Genomic DNA, 18,899 nt, shown 5'->3' with positions numbered 1-18,899 from the left:
TAGACTTTCTGTTCTGAAATATTTCCTGTCCTCATATGACTCTTTTCTGTGTTGCATCTCTGATTCAATCCACTAGAGCTGAAAAGGAAGCACTGCAGGCATGAGCCTCTTAATTTACAATTCAATCATTATTGAACCATTTTTGGCAAATTGCCTCGAAGATTTTAAAAAACCAACTAAGGTTTTTTTTTTTTTTTTTCATCATATCTTATTTTTAGAGTAGCTTCACAATCTTGTACATCTTCTACATTATTTTTCATGGCTTGTATTCAGGGTGTTTATATTGTAGTTTTCTCAGCTTTCCACTTCATCTTCAGTTTAAGTTTTTGTGGGCTGTGAGACTGTAATGTAAATCTCTATAAAACCTGATCTCGACATCTTAGCAACATCTTGTAAGAGCTCAATAGTAACGGTGAGTACCAACTATATGCAGAGTCGCTTAAGTTGTGATTTCAGGGTCAAATCTACAATCGGGAACATAAAATAAATCATTTTCTTTGCTGCAGTGCTGAATTGCCCAACTCACTACTCCGCTGCCTCTCAAAGCCCAAACCAGCTGTCTGCTCTTCTTAATTAGGCTACAAAATCAAGCTACAACTGTTGCTTTGGACAGACGAGGAGAAATATGTTTGGAGAATGATTATTACGGCGTTAGTGGGAGGAACAACATGATAGATAAAGTTGGGGTGCATGTTTAATAATAGCCACTGGCATCCTGAACAGCAGGCAGTGTCCTTAACGAATTGGGGGCAGCTTTCAGCTTCTCTTAAAATGCTGAATTCCAAATATGAACATGTCCCCAAGGATGAACTATGCCCCCCCCCCCCCCCCATGATAGAATAATGTTTCTCTGTGATTTCTGTGCATAATAATGCAGACTCCCTGTTGCAAGACCAAAATCTGTTCTGACTCCGAAGGCTCTCAATCACATCATATTGTTGGCCCAAGCTGCCAAACAGGACAAGGGCAAAAAAAAAATAAAATAAAATAAAAATAATGCAGACGAAAGTAATTCTAGAACAAAATCCCTCACTCTATGTCTTAACCCAGATGTGCACGTTGTTTGTATATGTCTATTATGGTTGATGATATATAAAATGACAGATTTTATTTTTATTTGGATACATTAATATATAGAGACAGTAAAATTAAGAATACTGTGGGAGAAGCAGCGGTCTTCACGTTCCTGCATGCATTTCCACACTAATCTATCTTTTTCTCCCATGACTTCAGGAAAAGTAAACATGTCAAATGCATCCCACACATCACACACGCCAGACCATCTCTCCATCGATGCTGTGGCTCCGAAGGTTTTGCTTCTGCTGCTGCTGGTGCTGCTTGTCTATAAATCTGTCAACTGACTTCGAACCACAAAACAAATGTCTTTTACCATAAGAACCCTCTTGGCCCCTAAAGTCGTCAAGCAGGGGGCTGCTAAATGTTCCTAGGGTGTAAACTATACACGGAAGACTTTCATTCACAGCAACATTATCATTGTGTATCACAGATTTCTAATATTGTGTATCACAGAGTATAATATTATATAAAATAATATTGGGTATCCCGAGATCCTGACCACTCCAAGCAGGAAATAACACACAGAAGTTGCAGTTTCACAGATAATTTGAACCAGATGTAAGTATGTACTGTATGTACTCCTGCTTGGAGTGGTCGGGATCTCGGGATCTAGAGACGAACAAGGGTAGTGGTGAATGATCCTTTTGATCCAATCCAACAGATTGGATTGGATCAAATAGTTGGAAAAGTTGAGGCTGCTTGAAATAGAAAAGATGTGAGAATACACTTTGCATCACAGTTAGTTACACAATAGAAGACAGGTGGTCATGATGTTTTGGCTTTTTGGTGTTTACTCCCAAAATGTGATAAGGCTCCCCCCCTTTTTTTTTTTTTTTAATTCTAATGGTTAAAAACACCCTCAATATCAGGAACACATTGTATATGCATGCAGTCTTTACACCGATATGAATATATATGCACCTGTGTGATAGACATGCATGACACAGTAGGAAGACTGGAGAAGAAAGATGGAGGCAGCAATAAAGGACAAAAGGAGGATCAGCAGTAAAGAGTCCACAGACATCAGTTTACTTCACTGCAGGAGGCGAAACGATATGAGAAGTGTTTCCATTGTATTTCCACAGTAAACACACTAACCCTGCAGCTCACCAGGCAGGAAGACCACATCCTGTCCAAAATACAAAAGTGCGCACAGATGCACATGTACACAAAGACACAAGTATGAAACTACACAGGCAGCAAGCGCCTACCTGTGAGAGCCGACAGAAAACACAGAGCACACTGACGAAAGTTCAGGCCAGTTATTCCTCGTGTACCACACTGAGTTTAAAAACAAGATGTTCATCGCATCTTCAATATGCCTGGAGGCATCTCGGCTTTAGTTCGGTTCAATATCCACCTTCAGCTGTGACTCATCTCACATCATCACGAACGTAAGCTCTTGTATGGACTAAGCTATGCACACACTAACACCCACGCCCACATGCAGTACAGCTACCTTGAAGAGTTTCCAGACTCCGTGTCTGATTTTGGTTTCCCTCGCTGCCTTCTAGCACTGAAGCATTTTAAGAGTGAATCATGCTTTTAATCAATTATTTCCTCTTCACAAAACGTGCTTCAAAAACAGTTCTGTTCTATTAAAAGTCATATGCCTTTCCCTGGGCTGCAATTCCTCTACATAGAGTAAACACTGTAAAGAAGAACACCAATGGGAGCAGATGTACAAGAATGACACATTATTGGAGGCCAATTCATCTTCTAATACAAAATCTTTGCAGCTGGGTGATTCATACTAACCTGACACACGAGATGTTTGTTTCAAAGATTCATCTCAGAAATCATTGTGAGAAACAGTTTAGAAATAAAAAAAACGGACCCTTTAAAAATGCTTGGCGCGTGATTGGATGAATCCTCTATCACAGGTTAACTTAACAAAGTACATCAACAAATCAAAAGAGACGACATGACAGCACTGAATGATAAACGTAACAACAAACTATTGGTGGAGGACACTTAGATTAGAGACTATCTTTAGGTGGTTGTTATTGTTTTGATAAAATAAATACACACATAAACATTACAAACATGAGAAAGCTATTTAAACCCAGAGATAAACCCTCAACTTGGCTTCACCCCAAAAAAGCAGACTGCGGCCGAGTGAAAACCAGAACCTGCATCTGAGACAGCAAAAGGCTTTAGCTGTGTTTTTCCTCTTTAGATATAATACCTCTTCAAACTTACTTCCAGGTGGCAAAATCCAGGTGGACTCAAGTCTTAAACCAGGTGAAGACAATGAGAACTTAATGAATATTACTCCACCTAAATCAAGATTTTGCAAAACCAAGCTGTGTGTGGTGCACTTGTGAAACTCAATTAGCGGTGTACATTAGTAGCATGGCAGCTGACGATTATTCTTGTCTAATAGTGTGGACTTTGTTTGCAATGCAGAAACATGCATTTGTGAGTCCCTTGGAAAAAACATTAATTTGATTAATCATATTAATTAGCATCTGATCAAATTACTTCATCAGCAAACCCTCTTCCCTCCCAGCATTTTCTTCTATCGTCAGGAGTCCTCTCTCTTATTTTTTCATGGACAAAATGAATTGCAGCACCTCCAGTGCAGCGAGACAGACAGAAAGAGACAGCTTACCCTAGTGGGTATTAAAGTGAGCTCTGCGTTAGGGAAAACACACACTGTAGACACACAACTGTGACATGCACATGGAACAAAAATCTGAAACACGCACATGTATGCAAACATGTTCCTGGACCTTCAACACGCGCACATTCACACACATGAGTTTGTGTGTGTGTGTGTGTGTGTGTGTGTGTGTGTGTGTGTTCAGCCAGACAAGCACTGCTTCTGCTTGCTTCTGGACAAATGAACCAGCAAATCCCCCATCTGTAGATATATATCTCAGTGTAGCAAAGCAGAGATGCACAGACTTGACATGACTTGGATATGGCAGAAGTCCAGTCTCTCTCACACACACACACACACACACACACACACACACACACACACACACACACACACACACACACACACACACACACACACACACACACACACACACACACACACACAGAGAAAGCTATTATATTAATGCAGAGAATGTTGTTTCCTTGAGTGGTGTATAAGAGCATCACCTGGCAACACGTAATTAAACAAGCAAATGTTTTTACAGTGTAAAAAGGCAAAGTCACTTTAAAAACAGCGAAACAGCTCAACTGAAACATACGTCCCACCTTCACTCCCTAAACACTTGTATTTCCCTGACAGATGCAGAATATTTTGTCCACAGCTCACCTTCATAGGTTCCACTCTCTAGCAGGGCTCCACTTTGTTCCAGTTCCATAAAACGCTCCACACTCACAAAGTTGTAGTCCACTCCTGGCACCTCCCCCTCCTTAGGCTGCCGTGTGGTACCTGCAGAGAGAGCGTGAGAAAGATAAAGGGGGAGAGAGGAAGAGAGAAATGAAGAGGGAGAGGTCATTAGAGCCAAATAGGGCACTTGAGAAGAAAAAGCAGGAAGGCCTTGAAAGAGCCCTGCAAAAAGAAGGCCGGACAGAAAAAGACGGCAGATCTGAGGCTGCAGAGTTCATGAGAGGAAGTGGGAGGGGAAAGGAAATGGAACAGAAGAGGCAGACTGAGGAGTCATCACTTGTGATAGCCAAATCCATTCACACAATTGCATGTGAGTGACAGTGAGAGACAGCGAGGGAGAACTAGAGAGGAGCAGGCAGAGCAAGATCAAACTGCAAACCACCATTCATGCGTTCCCTTCAAGCCAATCCGGCGCTCTTTTAGTAATGAGCGAGTCAATATGGCAGTTACGAAGCATAACTCAAACCTCCTTACACAGCACACAATACTGTGCCGAGCAAGTTATTGTCGAAACAGCAGGAAATGCAGCGGCAACACATTAGCATGCAGCAATTAGAGCCTTCCTGCATCACTGCTCCAGAGATCTCCATCAGTGCTGCAGCGCCTAAGCTCGCCGGTGTGATGGCAGCACTGGGAGTTTTGAGTTTAATGAGGTGCTGTGTTTGTGTCTCTGCCAAGTGGACTTTCAGCCCAGGCTCAGTGAAGTCTGCTGGGGTTGATCCCTCCCCTCCATCGATCAAGCCTGAAAACAGTCGTTGGTCTGGTGTGGAGAGGGAGAACAGTCTCTGAGCTTTTCCCAGGACTCAGGGGTCCGCATGGAAAGAGCTAAGTCAGATTGATCCAGCTGTGCAGTTGCCAGAGAATGAAAGATTTGTTCCAACAGGTCAGTCGCACAGATCTGTGAAGGTGATCAGCTGACAAGGTTGGGGAAGGCCGAAGACAATATGGGGGTGCATGTGGTCAGGTATGAATGGAAGGTTATAAAACACTTACGAGTGTCACAGCAGCCGTGTGAGCTGTGGGATATTACAGCAGCAGGTGGTGGATGTGCAGTGGCATCATCACACATATGCACACACTTAGTGAGGGGGGATTGCAGGATCCTCCAACTCATCTCAGAGTGTGATATCTTAATCATTACATCCCCATTGATCACCTGTCACCATTCTGCTTCTGCAGTGCATCTATTGAACATTCCCGACTGTATTTACCTCACTACTGGGAGTGAAGATTGAGGCTTAACAACACCTAATGAGCGGGGTAATAATGTCCTGACTATCAGAAAACTGCAGTGCGCCTATAAAACTGTCCTGCTCTTTGGTATGTCCACACAAGGTGTGCTCTCTTGTATTTATCACTGCCATGTGGATGTTTGTCTTTGTGACTCTAAATGGTGACAAAGTGCCCACTGTGCCAACAGTAATCCCATCTCCAAGCTGATCACAGCGCAGCAGGAGCCTGTAAATCCACAACCCCATAGGTATGAGGCCCAGTGTGTTTGTGTGAGTGTGTACCTCTCTGGAACTGTTTGATGTACTCTGACTTTCATCACTGAAATTGGTCAAATGTGGAGCTGAACAGTACATTTGTTTCAACATTGATAATGTTCTGCACATGTGCAGCAGTCAAGTACAAGCCAAAAGGATCATGTTACTATGTTTGTTCTGCTTAGTGCTAAAAGAACAATCACATGTTGTTCATTGATATAAAGATGTACGAATGTCTCTTGTTTTAGAGCGTTCTTGCTTTGCAGCACTTACTCTCAACTGCTTGAGAATGCTTGCACAGATCCATATTTGTCCATATGATGTGTATTCAAAGCTGAAGATAAAACCAAGGAGGAGGCAAAATCTAGCTTGTACAGCTGATTTCATGTTCATTCACTATTTATATTTCAGACACCACTCAAACTGTAAATAATAATAATACTAATACTACTACTACTAATAATAACAACAACAACAACAACAACAACAACAATAATAATAATAATAATAATAATAATAATAATAATAATAATAATAATAATAATAATAATAATAATAATAATAATAATAATAATATATGTGCAAATGCGATAAAGTTAATAATCCACATTTCTTAATGGAAGAAAATGATTTACCGGAAAACTTATTGTGTCCACCTCTCACAAGTATTTTTGCATTCTGTTTAAACGAGAGTAGAACATATTGCAAGTTGAAGTATTAAAGTATTAAAGTATTTACGTTTTTTCCCCCTCAATTTCACAGGTATTGATTTTTACTCCGTGGCAATTTTTCAGGCTGTAGTTCTGGTTTATAAAGTGAGGTGCATTGCATTATATGGTTTAATAAAATTCATCCCCACCATGACAAGTTGACTCATCCCCCTTCTGACTCAGCATATATTCATATTTATGTGTATAACGAAGACAATGAATACATAAAAGCTTTTGCATCAGAGTGCATCATACTGCCGGCAGTTATAAGGTGGTCATTGTATCTGTCATTTGGTAAATATTTATCTCTCAGTCGTATCGACTAGAAGTAATCTAAGAAGATGTATTGAAGACCTTTCAAGTGAGCCTCACTATACGAGCGGCACTGCAGGTTAACAGGATCTTGAACAGGGTCACCTACTGCATGTGCAGTGCTCCTCTGAATACTGCAGAGGCTCGGCCAGCCAGGCGGGCTTGGTCGCTTTCCACTGGGTACAGCTATTGATCTGTAAGATCAGAATGAAATTATTCTGCTGCCCACACCAGAGTGGGCAGAGCCTGCTGGAATACTGATGACCTGCTGATGGCCTTCTCCCACAGCTTCCTTCAGTGGACACACCGACCAAGTGAAGGGAGAGAGGGAGGGAGAGGGAGAGCGTCTTGTTGAATCTGAGCTGGGAATATTGATTGCCTATCTAGCTTTGAGATAGGCAAACTGTTCTTCATTTCTCTCTTCCCTTCTCTTCACACGTTTCTGCTCAGGCTGGTTTAGCACATTACATGTTTTTCTTCCTCACTATTGGCTCCGACTCCTTCCTACTCTCCCACTAAATACTTGTGAAGTAGACCTTTTTATTTAAGACCACTGTCCCCAAGAAAGAAAAATCCATACTGTTCCTCCTTCCCCTCTTTCTACCTTTCTCAGTCTTCATCTGCCTTTCACTTTACCATTGTTCTTTTTCTTATCCTTGAAAACTCCCCAGTAGAGGCCAAAAATATAAAGCTTTTATAAATGAGTTGAACATAGAAGGGCTCAATGCACAGGTGCAAAAACACACCAAGGAGAGGGGATGCAGTGAAGCCCTCTCTGAGCCTAAAACACTGCTGCTGCTGCTGACTATTGATTGGATGTCATGCTCTCGCTAATAAAGGATAAAGTTGGCCGTGAGCCAAATATGGCCTTTGCATTGCAATCAGCAAGTGTAGCCAAACCTTCTCCGAGGTGACGCTGCGAGTAAGAGTATGAGCGCCACGGAGATTTATGGCTTAAACGAGTTAAATCTATAATAGCACAGAAAGAAAAGCTTCAGCATCGCCACATTTGGGGGTGAAAGCATTCTCTGCTCAAACCACAACTACTGAGCACTACAGAATAGTGTGTGTGTGTGTGTGTGTGTGTGTGTGTGTGTGTGTGTGTGTGTGTGTGTGTGTGTGTGTGTGTGTGGGTGTGGGTGTGGGTGTGGGTGTGGGTGTGTGTGTGTGTGTGTGTGTGTGTGTGTGTGTGTGTGTGTGTGTGTGTGTGTGTGTGTGTGTGTGTGTGTGTGTGTGATATTACACAGAAACCTAACAAGGAAAGTGCATTTAGAGCTAAAGCAAAAATAGCTGATATACTGAAATAACTCAGCTGGGTGTCAGACGATAAGAGGACAAAGACCTTTGCTAAATAATGGAGTGGCAAGCAGAGTGAAACAGAAAGAACCAGCAACACAGAAGGAGACAGCGAGAGGAGAGAAAAGGCCTGATTGGTTAACCTTGCGGTGCATCCACAGCAGCCTGCAAGTGTGTTTGAGAATGCGTTCATGTATTCATACGCATGTTTGTATAATTAGACAGGAAGTCACCGAGAGGGAGAAGTAGAGCGGTGGAGCGCCAGATCTAAAAATAGACTATCGATGGAATCATTATCATAATAAAGGGTGAGGGGGCGGGGGCAAGTGATATGGTCTCAGCGTGAGTCTGTGTGAAAGCAAGGAGGAGGAGGAGGAGGTGGCGGCGGCGGGCGAGGCAAGCGTCTCATATCAATAGTTAATGCTTCAATCTATAGACACCAAGCAACAGATATGACTCTCTGGAGTTTTGAGGCATGTATGTAAAAAAAAGACTTGCAGTATTCGTAATGCCTTTGTAGGTATAATACAGGGAACAGCTGTACAGTAATTGAACTGTGCAACAAACCCAGTTGAGTAAAACTGGATATGCGTGGTCCCTCCTGAGCGTCTATATGCGGATTGTGTTTGTCTGACAAACCCCTCTTGGGTTTCTGCGTCTCATCCATCACAGACATCAGGCTGCCGTGGGAGTTCAGAGAAGTTGTTACTAAGACTGAGGTAACAGCACCTAAAAATACTCTCTAAAAGGTGAACAGGCATGGCACTCTCAACAATCTTCAGATGGACCCTATGAAGAGGCTTTACATGACGTGCCAGATGTGACAGCACAACAGTCTTCTGATAGTCATGTCAACCTGACCTGAGCACAGTGCACAAAGTGATATATTTATTGCCAGGATTATAATTGATTTAACTAAACTGACAGTTGTTTTCACCTCTTTAACCTGGCAGGACACAATGACAGGTTTGTAAGAGGTAAGTTTGCATAGCAATGAAAACTTCATTTATGGATTCGATTAGTGGTGAAGACGGCTACAATTAGATGCACAGAAAGCTATATACGTTTGATAATTACAGATGCTTTTTGACCAAGTGTAGCAGCAGCACTGGATGCCTCGAGGTAGCGTTGAGATTAGAGGCGAAGAACAACTAATAAAGCTCTTCGAAGAGCGGCTGTGTAACATGCCTCGAGAAGTTTAATGGCCTCACGCATCACTGTTGCCTGCAACGCTGCCTCCTATTGTACCTCTTTCTCAATATCAAGATTAGTGCTACCTCCTGCACTCGCCATATTAGTTATCATTGACTTCCCCCTTATCCGTCAAAACAACCTCCACTTTTCTTCTTGGCCACCATGTTGATTTAGAGCAGCCCCTCTGGTAGAGTGATTTACAAATGCTCATTCCAATGCAATGGCCACATTCAAAATAAAAATAGTGATGTTTACACCATTTCTAGCACACATATCTTTGTTTGTGTGTATGTGGACCATAAATGAGCCTTAAAGGTACTCAGAGGAACTGGAAAAAGTGGTTAAGACTCTGAAGAGGATCAGTGTGGGCAGGGGTTCAATCCACATACTTTGATATTTTCATCAAGTAAAACTGAAATCGATTAAATACTTTGTTTAAAGACGCATGCAATATTTATAATGTAGAGCGATCGATCTATCTACACTCAAACACACAAAAAAATCAACTATGCAGTTTTTCAGTTGACATATCAGAAATATGTTTGATTAACATGAGCATATTGAGTTTCTTGTTGTTAAATGGTTCATTCTAATACATGTTGTACAGATAATATGAATAAATGGGATTCAATCTACTTAATATGAATAGATGGAAATGTGTGACATGATTAAATTACATTAACTCAACAAATTATTTTTGTGTTTGTAGAAATGACTGAGAATAATTTTTTTCAGTGTATCAATCCATCAGTCCATTTTCTTGATTCAGCCTTTCACTCACTCCTCTCATTTCTTCATTGCTCTCCCATCCATCTGTTTCTCTGTGAGCTATGTCCTCATTACTCCCTCTCGATCTTTTTTAATCCCTTGCCCCTTCCCTTTGTCGTTTTCCTTTCTCTCACTCCTCATCTCTCCTCCTCCTCTGCCTTTAGTCTTCCCAGTTGGCAGATGTGAAGTGTGACAGCGGGTCTACACAAGAGTTATGATCCACACACACACACACACACACACACACACACACACACACACACACACACACACACACACACACACACACACACACACACACACACACACACACACACACACACACACACACACTTATTTACACTACAAAGCCGGGGCTACAGATGATGCAGCGACACAACATGGCATCACTCTGACAGTCGTGTCTGCTGCCCCGACAACACGTCAGTGCTTGGCAACACAGACTTGCCATGGTAACAAGGAGAAACATCTATATCAGCTGTAGAGAAATAATATTTATGTCAGATGTGACAAGTCATTTTGTATGTACAGCCGTGTTACTAGTCACAGTCTCAGAGGTCCCCCTCTTCAGCTCACTTTGCACCGCAGAGCTGCAGGTTTACGTTCGTCGCAGCCTCATACTTCATCAATTACTGTCACAGCCTGACCGCTGAGCACTCACACCTGGTTACCTCAGAGTGATTCAACCGGCATGTGAGCGGATAGCATGGACTCTGACGGGAGCAGCAGGATGGGAGCACTGAGGAGCGTGCATATGGCCTCTCAGGTGTAAAACCCTCTTGAGGCTGGATGCCGCCCTGCCCTTACAGAAGCAGCGCTGGGGCAAAGAATGGGAATGCTGCGCAGTTTCATATAAACCCAACTTTTCATAAAAAGCTGAAGGTAGACTTGTGTTGTGCACAGTGAATTTCAGTGTAATGATATTTCAAAACCCGAGCAATATGAAGGATTTGCATTAGGCCAAGTAGTTTACAAAATGACTTTAGCAGCCCGTTGATCACGAGAACGTTTATCAGCATTGAGTAACATCCTAATGTCTGCAGACATTACATCTGTATGTACATGTCCACAAGGTAATCGAGCAAAATCTGGCAAACAGCACCTTTAAAATGTCAGCCAAATTGGAACAATGAAAATGGTACATCTTTAAAATGTCACCACTGCAACCTGAAAAATCGATCTCCTGTGTATTCATTTTATAAGACTTGACAGATTGGAACTTTTTTGAGCGACCGGTTTTATCTTATTCACGTCAGTTACAATTCTCTTTCCATGCTCCATGTTTTCTCATCCCTTTATGTATTAATGGGGTTGTAAAACGATTTCCTGTACTTGTTAATGCATATATTCCTCTGCTACACTCAGTTAAAAATGGGTGAAGACAGGAGACACCCTGGACAGGTCACTAGGGACAGATGGTCACAACAGCTTCAGGTCACCGATTGGCATCGAACAAAAGGTGAAAAAGAAAGTGAATGAGGGGACTTATTGTTTCAGGAGGCTATGGTTTACTATTTATTGGCTTCAAGCAGTGGCCATGCGCCCAGCTAAGACTCAATAAAGTTTTTGCAATTAACTATCAATTACTGCTGCATATCATCGTCCACCCTACCCAGCGACTCCCAAATTGTTGTTTTCACACCAAGAATTGAGGTTGACCAAACATGATACTAATTGTTTGTTCTGAGCTTCAGAACAAACAATTAGTTTCAGACGAGCTAGTAAGTGGGTTTTGTTACTCCGGGAGCGATTCAGCCTACGTATTTCCTCCTGCGGGTTGTCTTCCTGCTAAATTCAGCTGACAAGATGCTTGAGCAGTAAATATTGATTATATGAAACACTAGGCAAAAAGTGAATAATGCTGTTTCAATGAAAGTCAAAATATTCCTTTGACTTCAACTTTATTAGCAACCTTCAGACCTGTCTGTTTCAACAAGCACTCAAAATGAAAACATTTGAATGTACAGTTGATATATTGGTCAGTTAATCCTATAAAGACATTCTCAACAAAAAATACCAAACACTTCCTGATTGTGGCAATTTAAGTCAGAGTAAATATTGTTCTCAAATGTCCCTTGAACAAATGTAAGGATGGATGGATGGATGGATGGATGGATGGATGGATGGATGGATGGATGGATGGATGGATGGATGGACATAAATTCACCAATTTTAGAACCACAAAAGGCGAAGGATGTCATTAACTTTATTCATTTCAGAAGCTACAAATAACTGATTTTGTGTATTTTTGTTGGATAACTGAAACCTTTAATGTTTGTTAAAGCAGTAAACATTCAACCTTCAATCAATTGATGAGCAAGCTCACACGTCACACAAACCAATTGACCAACCGTTGAAGTTAATCATGAAAATTCCCCAAAAGAGTTGAAAAAACCCAAAACAAATCTATCAATAAGCAGAATGATGAGTTTTAAAATTCTTTGCTATAGCTTTGTGTGCTTAGACACTACATCAAATACAAGTGTGTTGCATAATCAACACTACACCACAGGCATGTGAGCAGCAGTAATGTACAATTATACCGAAAGACCGAAGTATCGAGGAAAAACAGGTGGAATCAGGTAGAATGTTTCTTCCAATTGAATATTGTTTGTCAAGTCTGCTAAGCTGCTACAAAGATAGCCATGTTCCTCGGGGGTTCAGCGTCTGGTGGGGCTGGAGGTTGGGTGAGAAATTACTGCTTTACTGAGGTGATTCCTGCAGTGATGGAAATCAGCTACGAAAGGCTGAAAAGCAACTTTATAAGTCTGCAGAGCTGACTGACACAGGACGACAGAGGTGGTCGTGATATGTGTGTGAAGCGAGTAGTGTGTGATTGTGTGTTCCTGTTGTGTGTGGATCGTGTGTGTTTTTATTCATCTAGATCTGGCTGACTACCAGTGTGGCTGCCAGTTACTTACTGTTACTGTAACAGGAAAATTACAAAAACAGTGTAACATCCCTGCAGTTGTGTTATTGTTGCAACGTTAAGGTTCACTGACAATGTCATGTTAGTTTCTATTGTTTTCTGTTACTTGAATGCACCATTAGAGTGAGTTGCGTGTGCGTGTCTAGAAAGAGTTGAGCAGAGTAAGCAATCAAGCTCCTTGACTATCACGGGACGAGATCCCAGCTCATCATGCACATTACTCTGATCTGATGGCTGCCACCGGCAAACACAGAGGCAGTGAGGTAAAACTCAAAGAGAACATAAGTAGAAAAAGGCCACAGAAGAAGCACATTTTGTGACTAAGTGCTGAGCAGGAGGATCACACTGACTCGAAGAAAAAGTGATGAGATGACACCTGTCTGGGGCTTAAAGGGGAAGAGGGGGGGGCACTTTGCAAACATAACCAGTTCATTAAAACAAGTTCAATATTTGCTATTTTCATTTCATAAAATTCATCTCATTCCCTCACGGTTTCTTTCATCTGAGGAACAACATTAATCCAGAGTGCCAATCAAACTGCAGGGAGCAGAGAACCACATCAAAGCATGTCAGCCAGGCCTTTAACAAGTGCAAGCCAGCAGGCAAATCACCCTTTAAGGAGAGAGTCCCTGGGGGATGGTGTATTTCACTCTCTCTCTCTCACACACACACACACACACACACACACACACACACACACACACACACACACACACACACACACACACACACACACACACACACACACACACACACACACACACACACACACACACACACACACACACACACACGCACGACTTTAAAAAAGAATGGCTTGTAACACTCCCATGATTAATTTATCAGTTCAGCCTATTCAATCTCTACCCACAAACAGAATAATCAATGCAACTGTGTAATATAACAAATAAAAAAAACATGCGTATATTCATACGTAGGTATAGTGTGTTTCAGTGCTAGCACAATCACTCATTCTCCCACACACACACACACACACACACACACACACACACACACACACACACACACACACACACACACACACACACACACACACACACACACACACACACACACACACACACACACACAATGAACTTATCTTCATCACCTCACTGAACTTCAATATTACCATCCAGACAAATATCCTAAAATAGCTTCCTCCTTGCCTCATTATCATTACTCACAGAATCAAATTAGAATTTAATCTCAATCAAACACACATTAGTATACATCTGAATTACACAACAGCAATCTATAAACAGGATTTAACTCTCGATGACACAGAATCTATCATTGGGTGAATTTCAGGACAAATTTCTGGATGCAAAACAAATGGGTTTTTTTTCTCTGCCAGTCAAAATTAAAGATCAAACACAGATGGAAGTGGGAGAGTTTGGTGGATATCTGTGGTGACAGCTTCGTTTGTTGAAGAAATCATTCCGGATGAATGAACTAAGTGTTTGTTTGGAGGTGCATACTTTGTTAACGTGCATTTACAGCAGGTATCCATCTGACTGCACATTAACAATGATGGCATGCATTTGAATCAAAATGAATAATAAATTCTCCCTGAAAATGTTAATACTTGGACACATTGGCAGCCGTGGTGTCTGAACTGAAAAAGTGTGAATGCTGACAGTGAGGAAGGGACAGAAAACAAATACATGAGGCTGCAGCTGAGAAGTCATACTAATGTTCATTCATCATTAAATAGATCCATGGGGATTGTTTTGGTTTTGTAGCTTTGAACATGGTTTATAAAGAAAAATGGGTTCAGCAAGGTGCTTTCCAGCATGCATTTTAAAAGCATCTTTTTTCAAGGCTTAACACCCGGTCTACGAGCAAGGTCACATCATGAATTATCTTCTTCAGTGAATTTGTCACAAATGCACTTGTAACCATTTTAAAACGGTTTGATTCACTTCAAGTGAGGTTCAGTCACTGAATTCGATTCCATCTGTGCTAATTTGCAATTTTTGCAACACTCAAAACTGACTGACTCACCACGGGCTCCATAACACGTAAAATCCAAACAAACAACAAGTTTGATAAGTCAAAAATGAAAACACCCTGTAGTTGTCATAGAAACCCACTGCTTATCGTAAAGAGCCCGGTCATAGCTCCTCAGGTGTAAAGTCGACAGTGATTCTTGTCAATAGCAATAAAGGCGGAAGGATGAGACTGTCAGAAGATACAGAGTCACATTCACACATACAGTACATGTACACCAGCAGAGTGAAGCTGGTAACTCAGGCACAAGTGCTTTATACATACTGCATTCGGTCATGCTTTCAAGTTGAACTTAAGAATTTTTATTATAAATATATATGTTCACTTTTGTTCTCATCCTTGTACTCTCCTCACTGCTAAATGCACTGAATCCAAACAGTGTGAAAGTGTACTTTGGATTCCCAGGACTGTGCATTAAAACCTCTCATTTACATTCGGATGATTTTCATTTTACACACACTTGCTCACATCATCATGATAGCCATCTTCATTAGAGCTATCATTATCAGAGACGTCTGTCAACCTTATCACCATCACCATCCTAAGCATCTCGGCCACGTTTCTCATCAACATCTTTATCTGCTCCTCCTCTGAAGTCTCCCGAGGAGGATTCCCTGTCGGAGGCTGAGAAGCTGCAGGGCGGCATGCGTCCAGAGCATCGGATGCAAAGTGACAGAAGCTGCATGTATTTATAGGCTATCTGAGTAGCGAAATGTGCTGCTCACTGTTGCAGCTATTTATAGAGCCTTTTACTGATGCCTCTGAGTCGAGTGGAGGAGAGGAGATGGTTCTCTTGGGAATGACTTACGAGGCTCCCTCGTATCTCCTTCTACCCCCATTCAGTGCACGTTCGCCCTTTTGCTCCCCACAGCTCAACCTTCCATCCCCTTCTCTTCCTCCTCCATCGACTCATGCTTCTCATTTTCAGTCTTCTTCCCTCTACTCTGCTGATCGCCTCCTCTTTACCTCCACTCCTCCTGTCTTCTCCCCATTTTCTATCTTCTGAAAGAGACTCTTTGCTCGTTGTCTAAATCCATTATCATCCTCTGTCCCTCTCGCCCATAGTCCCCCATAGCTCCACATGCTCCTATGCCTCATACTGTGCATTTTCTAGACCTTCTCACTCCTTTATCATGTTTTCAGTGTTTTTCTGTCATGCCCATTTACTTCAAAGAGGGTCTCGCCATGCTTATATGGAGAGAAAAGGACCATCTAAAGCTCTTTTCAGAATCTCTGCTCATACAAAAGCACAAGCTTGACTTCTACAATGGTCAAGTTATCCATGCGAACGAAATCGGACAGCACTTCAATTTCTTCAAAAAACGCAAATGCTTGAAAAGTGAGTTCAAACAGTGACAATCTCATCAACTGCTTCAACCTGCACTGTGTGATGCCTCTCTGAAGTCGTTTCCATTCACATCTCAGATTCTCCTCCGCCTTCTTGATTGCTTCTGCTTGACACTATATCCAACCATTGATTCTCTCTTGCACAACCGGGTTAATCTATTTCATTGTAAACAGAAGGCTGCAGCGGCCATCTGTGCCTAGTTGGATGAAAGTATGAGGATGTCCTTGAAGTGGTAGCCCTGCTATTACGTTGCATGTGTGTAGATCCAAAAGAAATGGTGAACATTAACATGCAAGCAAAACACAAAACATAGAGATATACACACACAGTTGGTCGCCTGGGGTTCACTATACAAACTGCAGGGAGTAATGAACATCACACGGCAAATTTAATTCATTCATTTTGGAGGGAAGTGGCCAATGCTGAATGATGTAACAGGATGCAGTAGTTGATGTCAGCATGTGAGTCCACACACGCACACGCGCACGCACGCACACACGCACGCACGCACGCACGCACGCACGCACGCACGCACGCACGCACGCACGCACGCACGGACGCACGCACGCACGCACGCACGCACGCACGCACGCACGCACACACACACACACACACACACACACACACACACACACACACACACACACACACACACACACACACACACACACACACACACATTCTTGACAGCATGTTGTGATGCAGAGTGGCGTCTGCTTGTCAAACTGACAGACCCGCACTGACAGCATGGTCAGAGCGCTTCAGACAAGGGAGAAAAACACTGATTCTATAACGCTCCAAACCACAAAAACGAAAAGCCCAGTGGGCATGAGCAGTGCATCGCTCAGGACCACCATCCCTGTTTTTTGGCTGTCTGATGCTGTGTCACTCTGTTGGTTGAGCAACGCCTCAGACTACCAGAAAGTGTAACATTGATTACACATGAAACAGTCTCTTATGCAGGTACCTACAGACCAAATGCAAATAAGGTCCACAAGGGTGAGATAAACTAAGGAAGTCACTGTGAAATCACAGATGTATTTAAAGGAAATTCAGATAATTGGCACATGATTCAGCATGGACGTGCATGAGGTTTAGAAGTTTCTATAATCTTCATCACACTGGATCAGCTTTGTTAAGTGATAGGCAGTTAATTATGGGAATGTCATTACTACTCACACATCACACAAAATAACCGTCTATCCAGTCCCAGGGGTGAAAGGTTGTTATAATTGAATCACGGGGGCAAAACTCTGGTGGTTCGTGCTACTACTGAAAAAAGTATGTGCCATCCTTCAGTCTCAATAGGGCAGAAGTGTTGAAGCTCAGCCAGTTCACATCACCTTAGCAGTCACCCTGTCGGTCTGCCTTTAATGCACTATTACACAGCCAACGGTCTGAGAAAGGTGGAAGAAGCAGAAGTAGAGGGAGGGAGAAGGAGAGGCCATGTAGAGTCAAAATAGAAAGGGCTAAAAAGAAATGTGATGGCGTGAGGTGGTCACCAAAAGAAATCCAAGAAGTAAAAAGGAGGGAAAAGCAGGAAAGAATGTAAGCGCGAGCTGAAGCAGAGATGAAAACGACAGGAGAGAGGGAGGGAGGAGAGAAGAGGAAAAAGAGGAGGAGAGAGGCTCAGGAAGTGTGCAGCTGTGTATTAAACAATCACTTCTGTGTCAGCAGCTCAACACACCGGCAGAGGACATATATAGTAGAAGCACTCAGTCAATGCAAACACGAGTGCTGACGTCAAAACTCGCCTTGTCGTCTGTCACACAACCTAAAATGTGAATAAGGTTATTTACCAGAGCATGCTGAAATATGTCTGCGCAAGCCATTGAAAAACATCCAGCCGGTTTACACTGATCCACATTTTGCATGAAGGGAGTAACGTGTGGTCTGCAGCAAGCAAGCTCATTCACGAGGCGCGCGGTGTATTGACAGAAGGCGGACCTGCTGGGGACAGCATCCCCCTCAATGTCAATCACGGCAATGACATCGTACCCCAACAGGCAAAAGGCACACGCACTGATAACGCAACCCATGTTTACATGTAACCTCACAGGCATGACGTGTGTGTGAGGATTTGTTTACCAAAATGGAAAATTCCCCACACACAGACAAGAGACTTGTTTGTCTGGTTTTTTTTACACGTTCAAGAGAGAAACGCATGATTATCTTTGTATATGGGTGTGTGTTGTGCGTGCCTATCGTGTGCTGAAGGGGGTAGGGCATCACGACAACGCAAGCCTCGAGACAAGAGGGTGGTTGCCGTGGAAACCTCCGGCTGAGAGCTCGGCAGCCGGACGGCTGAAGGAAAAGAAGGAGCGATAGACGGCGAGAGACGGAGAGAAAGCCCGAGTGTGAGATGAAAAATAAGAGAGCAGTATCCCGAGGACAAGGTGAAGAAGCTAAAAAA

General features: G+C 42.5%; 1 protein-coding gene across 1 annotated transcript in view; it reads right to left on the bottom strand.

The window, feature by feature from the left end:
* magi2b (membrane associated guanylate kinase, WW and PDZ domain containing 2b) overlaps positions 1–18,899 on the bottom strand; it is a gene marked incomplete at its 5' end in the record, with an annotated part of 90,130 nt that overhangs the window by 41,719 nt on the left and 29,512 nt on the right. The window contains one exon of the mRNA XM_080475941.1: positions 4,352–4,471. Coding sequence (XP_080332067.1) covers positions 4,352–4,471 — 120 coding nt within the window. The remainder of the gene's footprint in view (positions 1–4,351; positions 4,472–18,899) is intronic.

Source organism: Lipophrys pholis (genome assembly GCF_963383615.2).
Source record: "Lipophrys pholis genome assembly, chromosome: 11".
Taxonomy (NCBI): domain Eukaryota; kingdom Metazoa; phylum Chordata; class Actinopteri; order Blenniiformes; family Blenniidae; genus Lipophrys; species Lipophrys pholis.
Note: the sequence above shows the minus strand (reverse complement) of the source record. Positions and strands in the feature narration are given on the sequence as shown.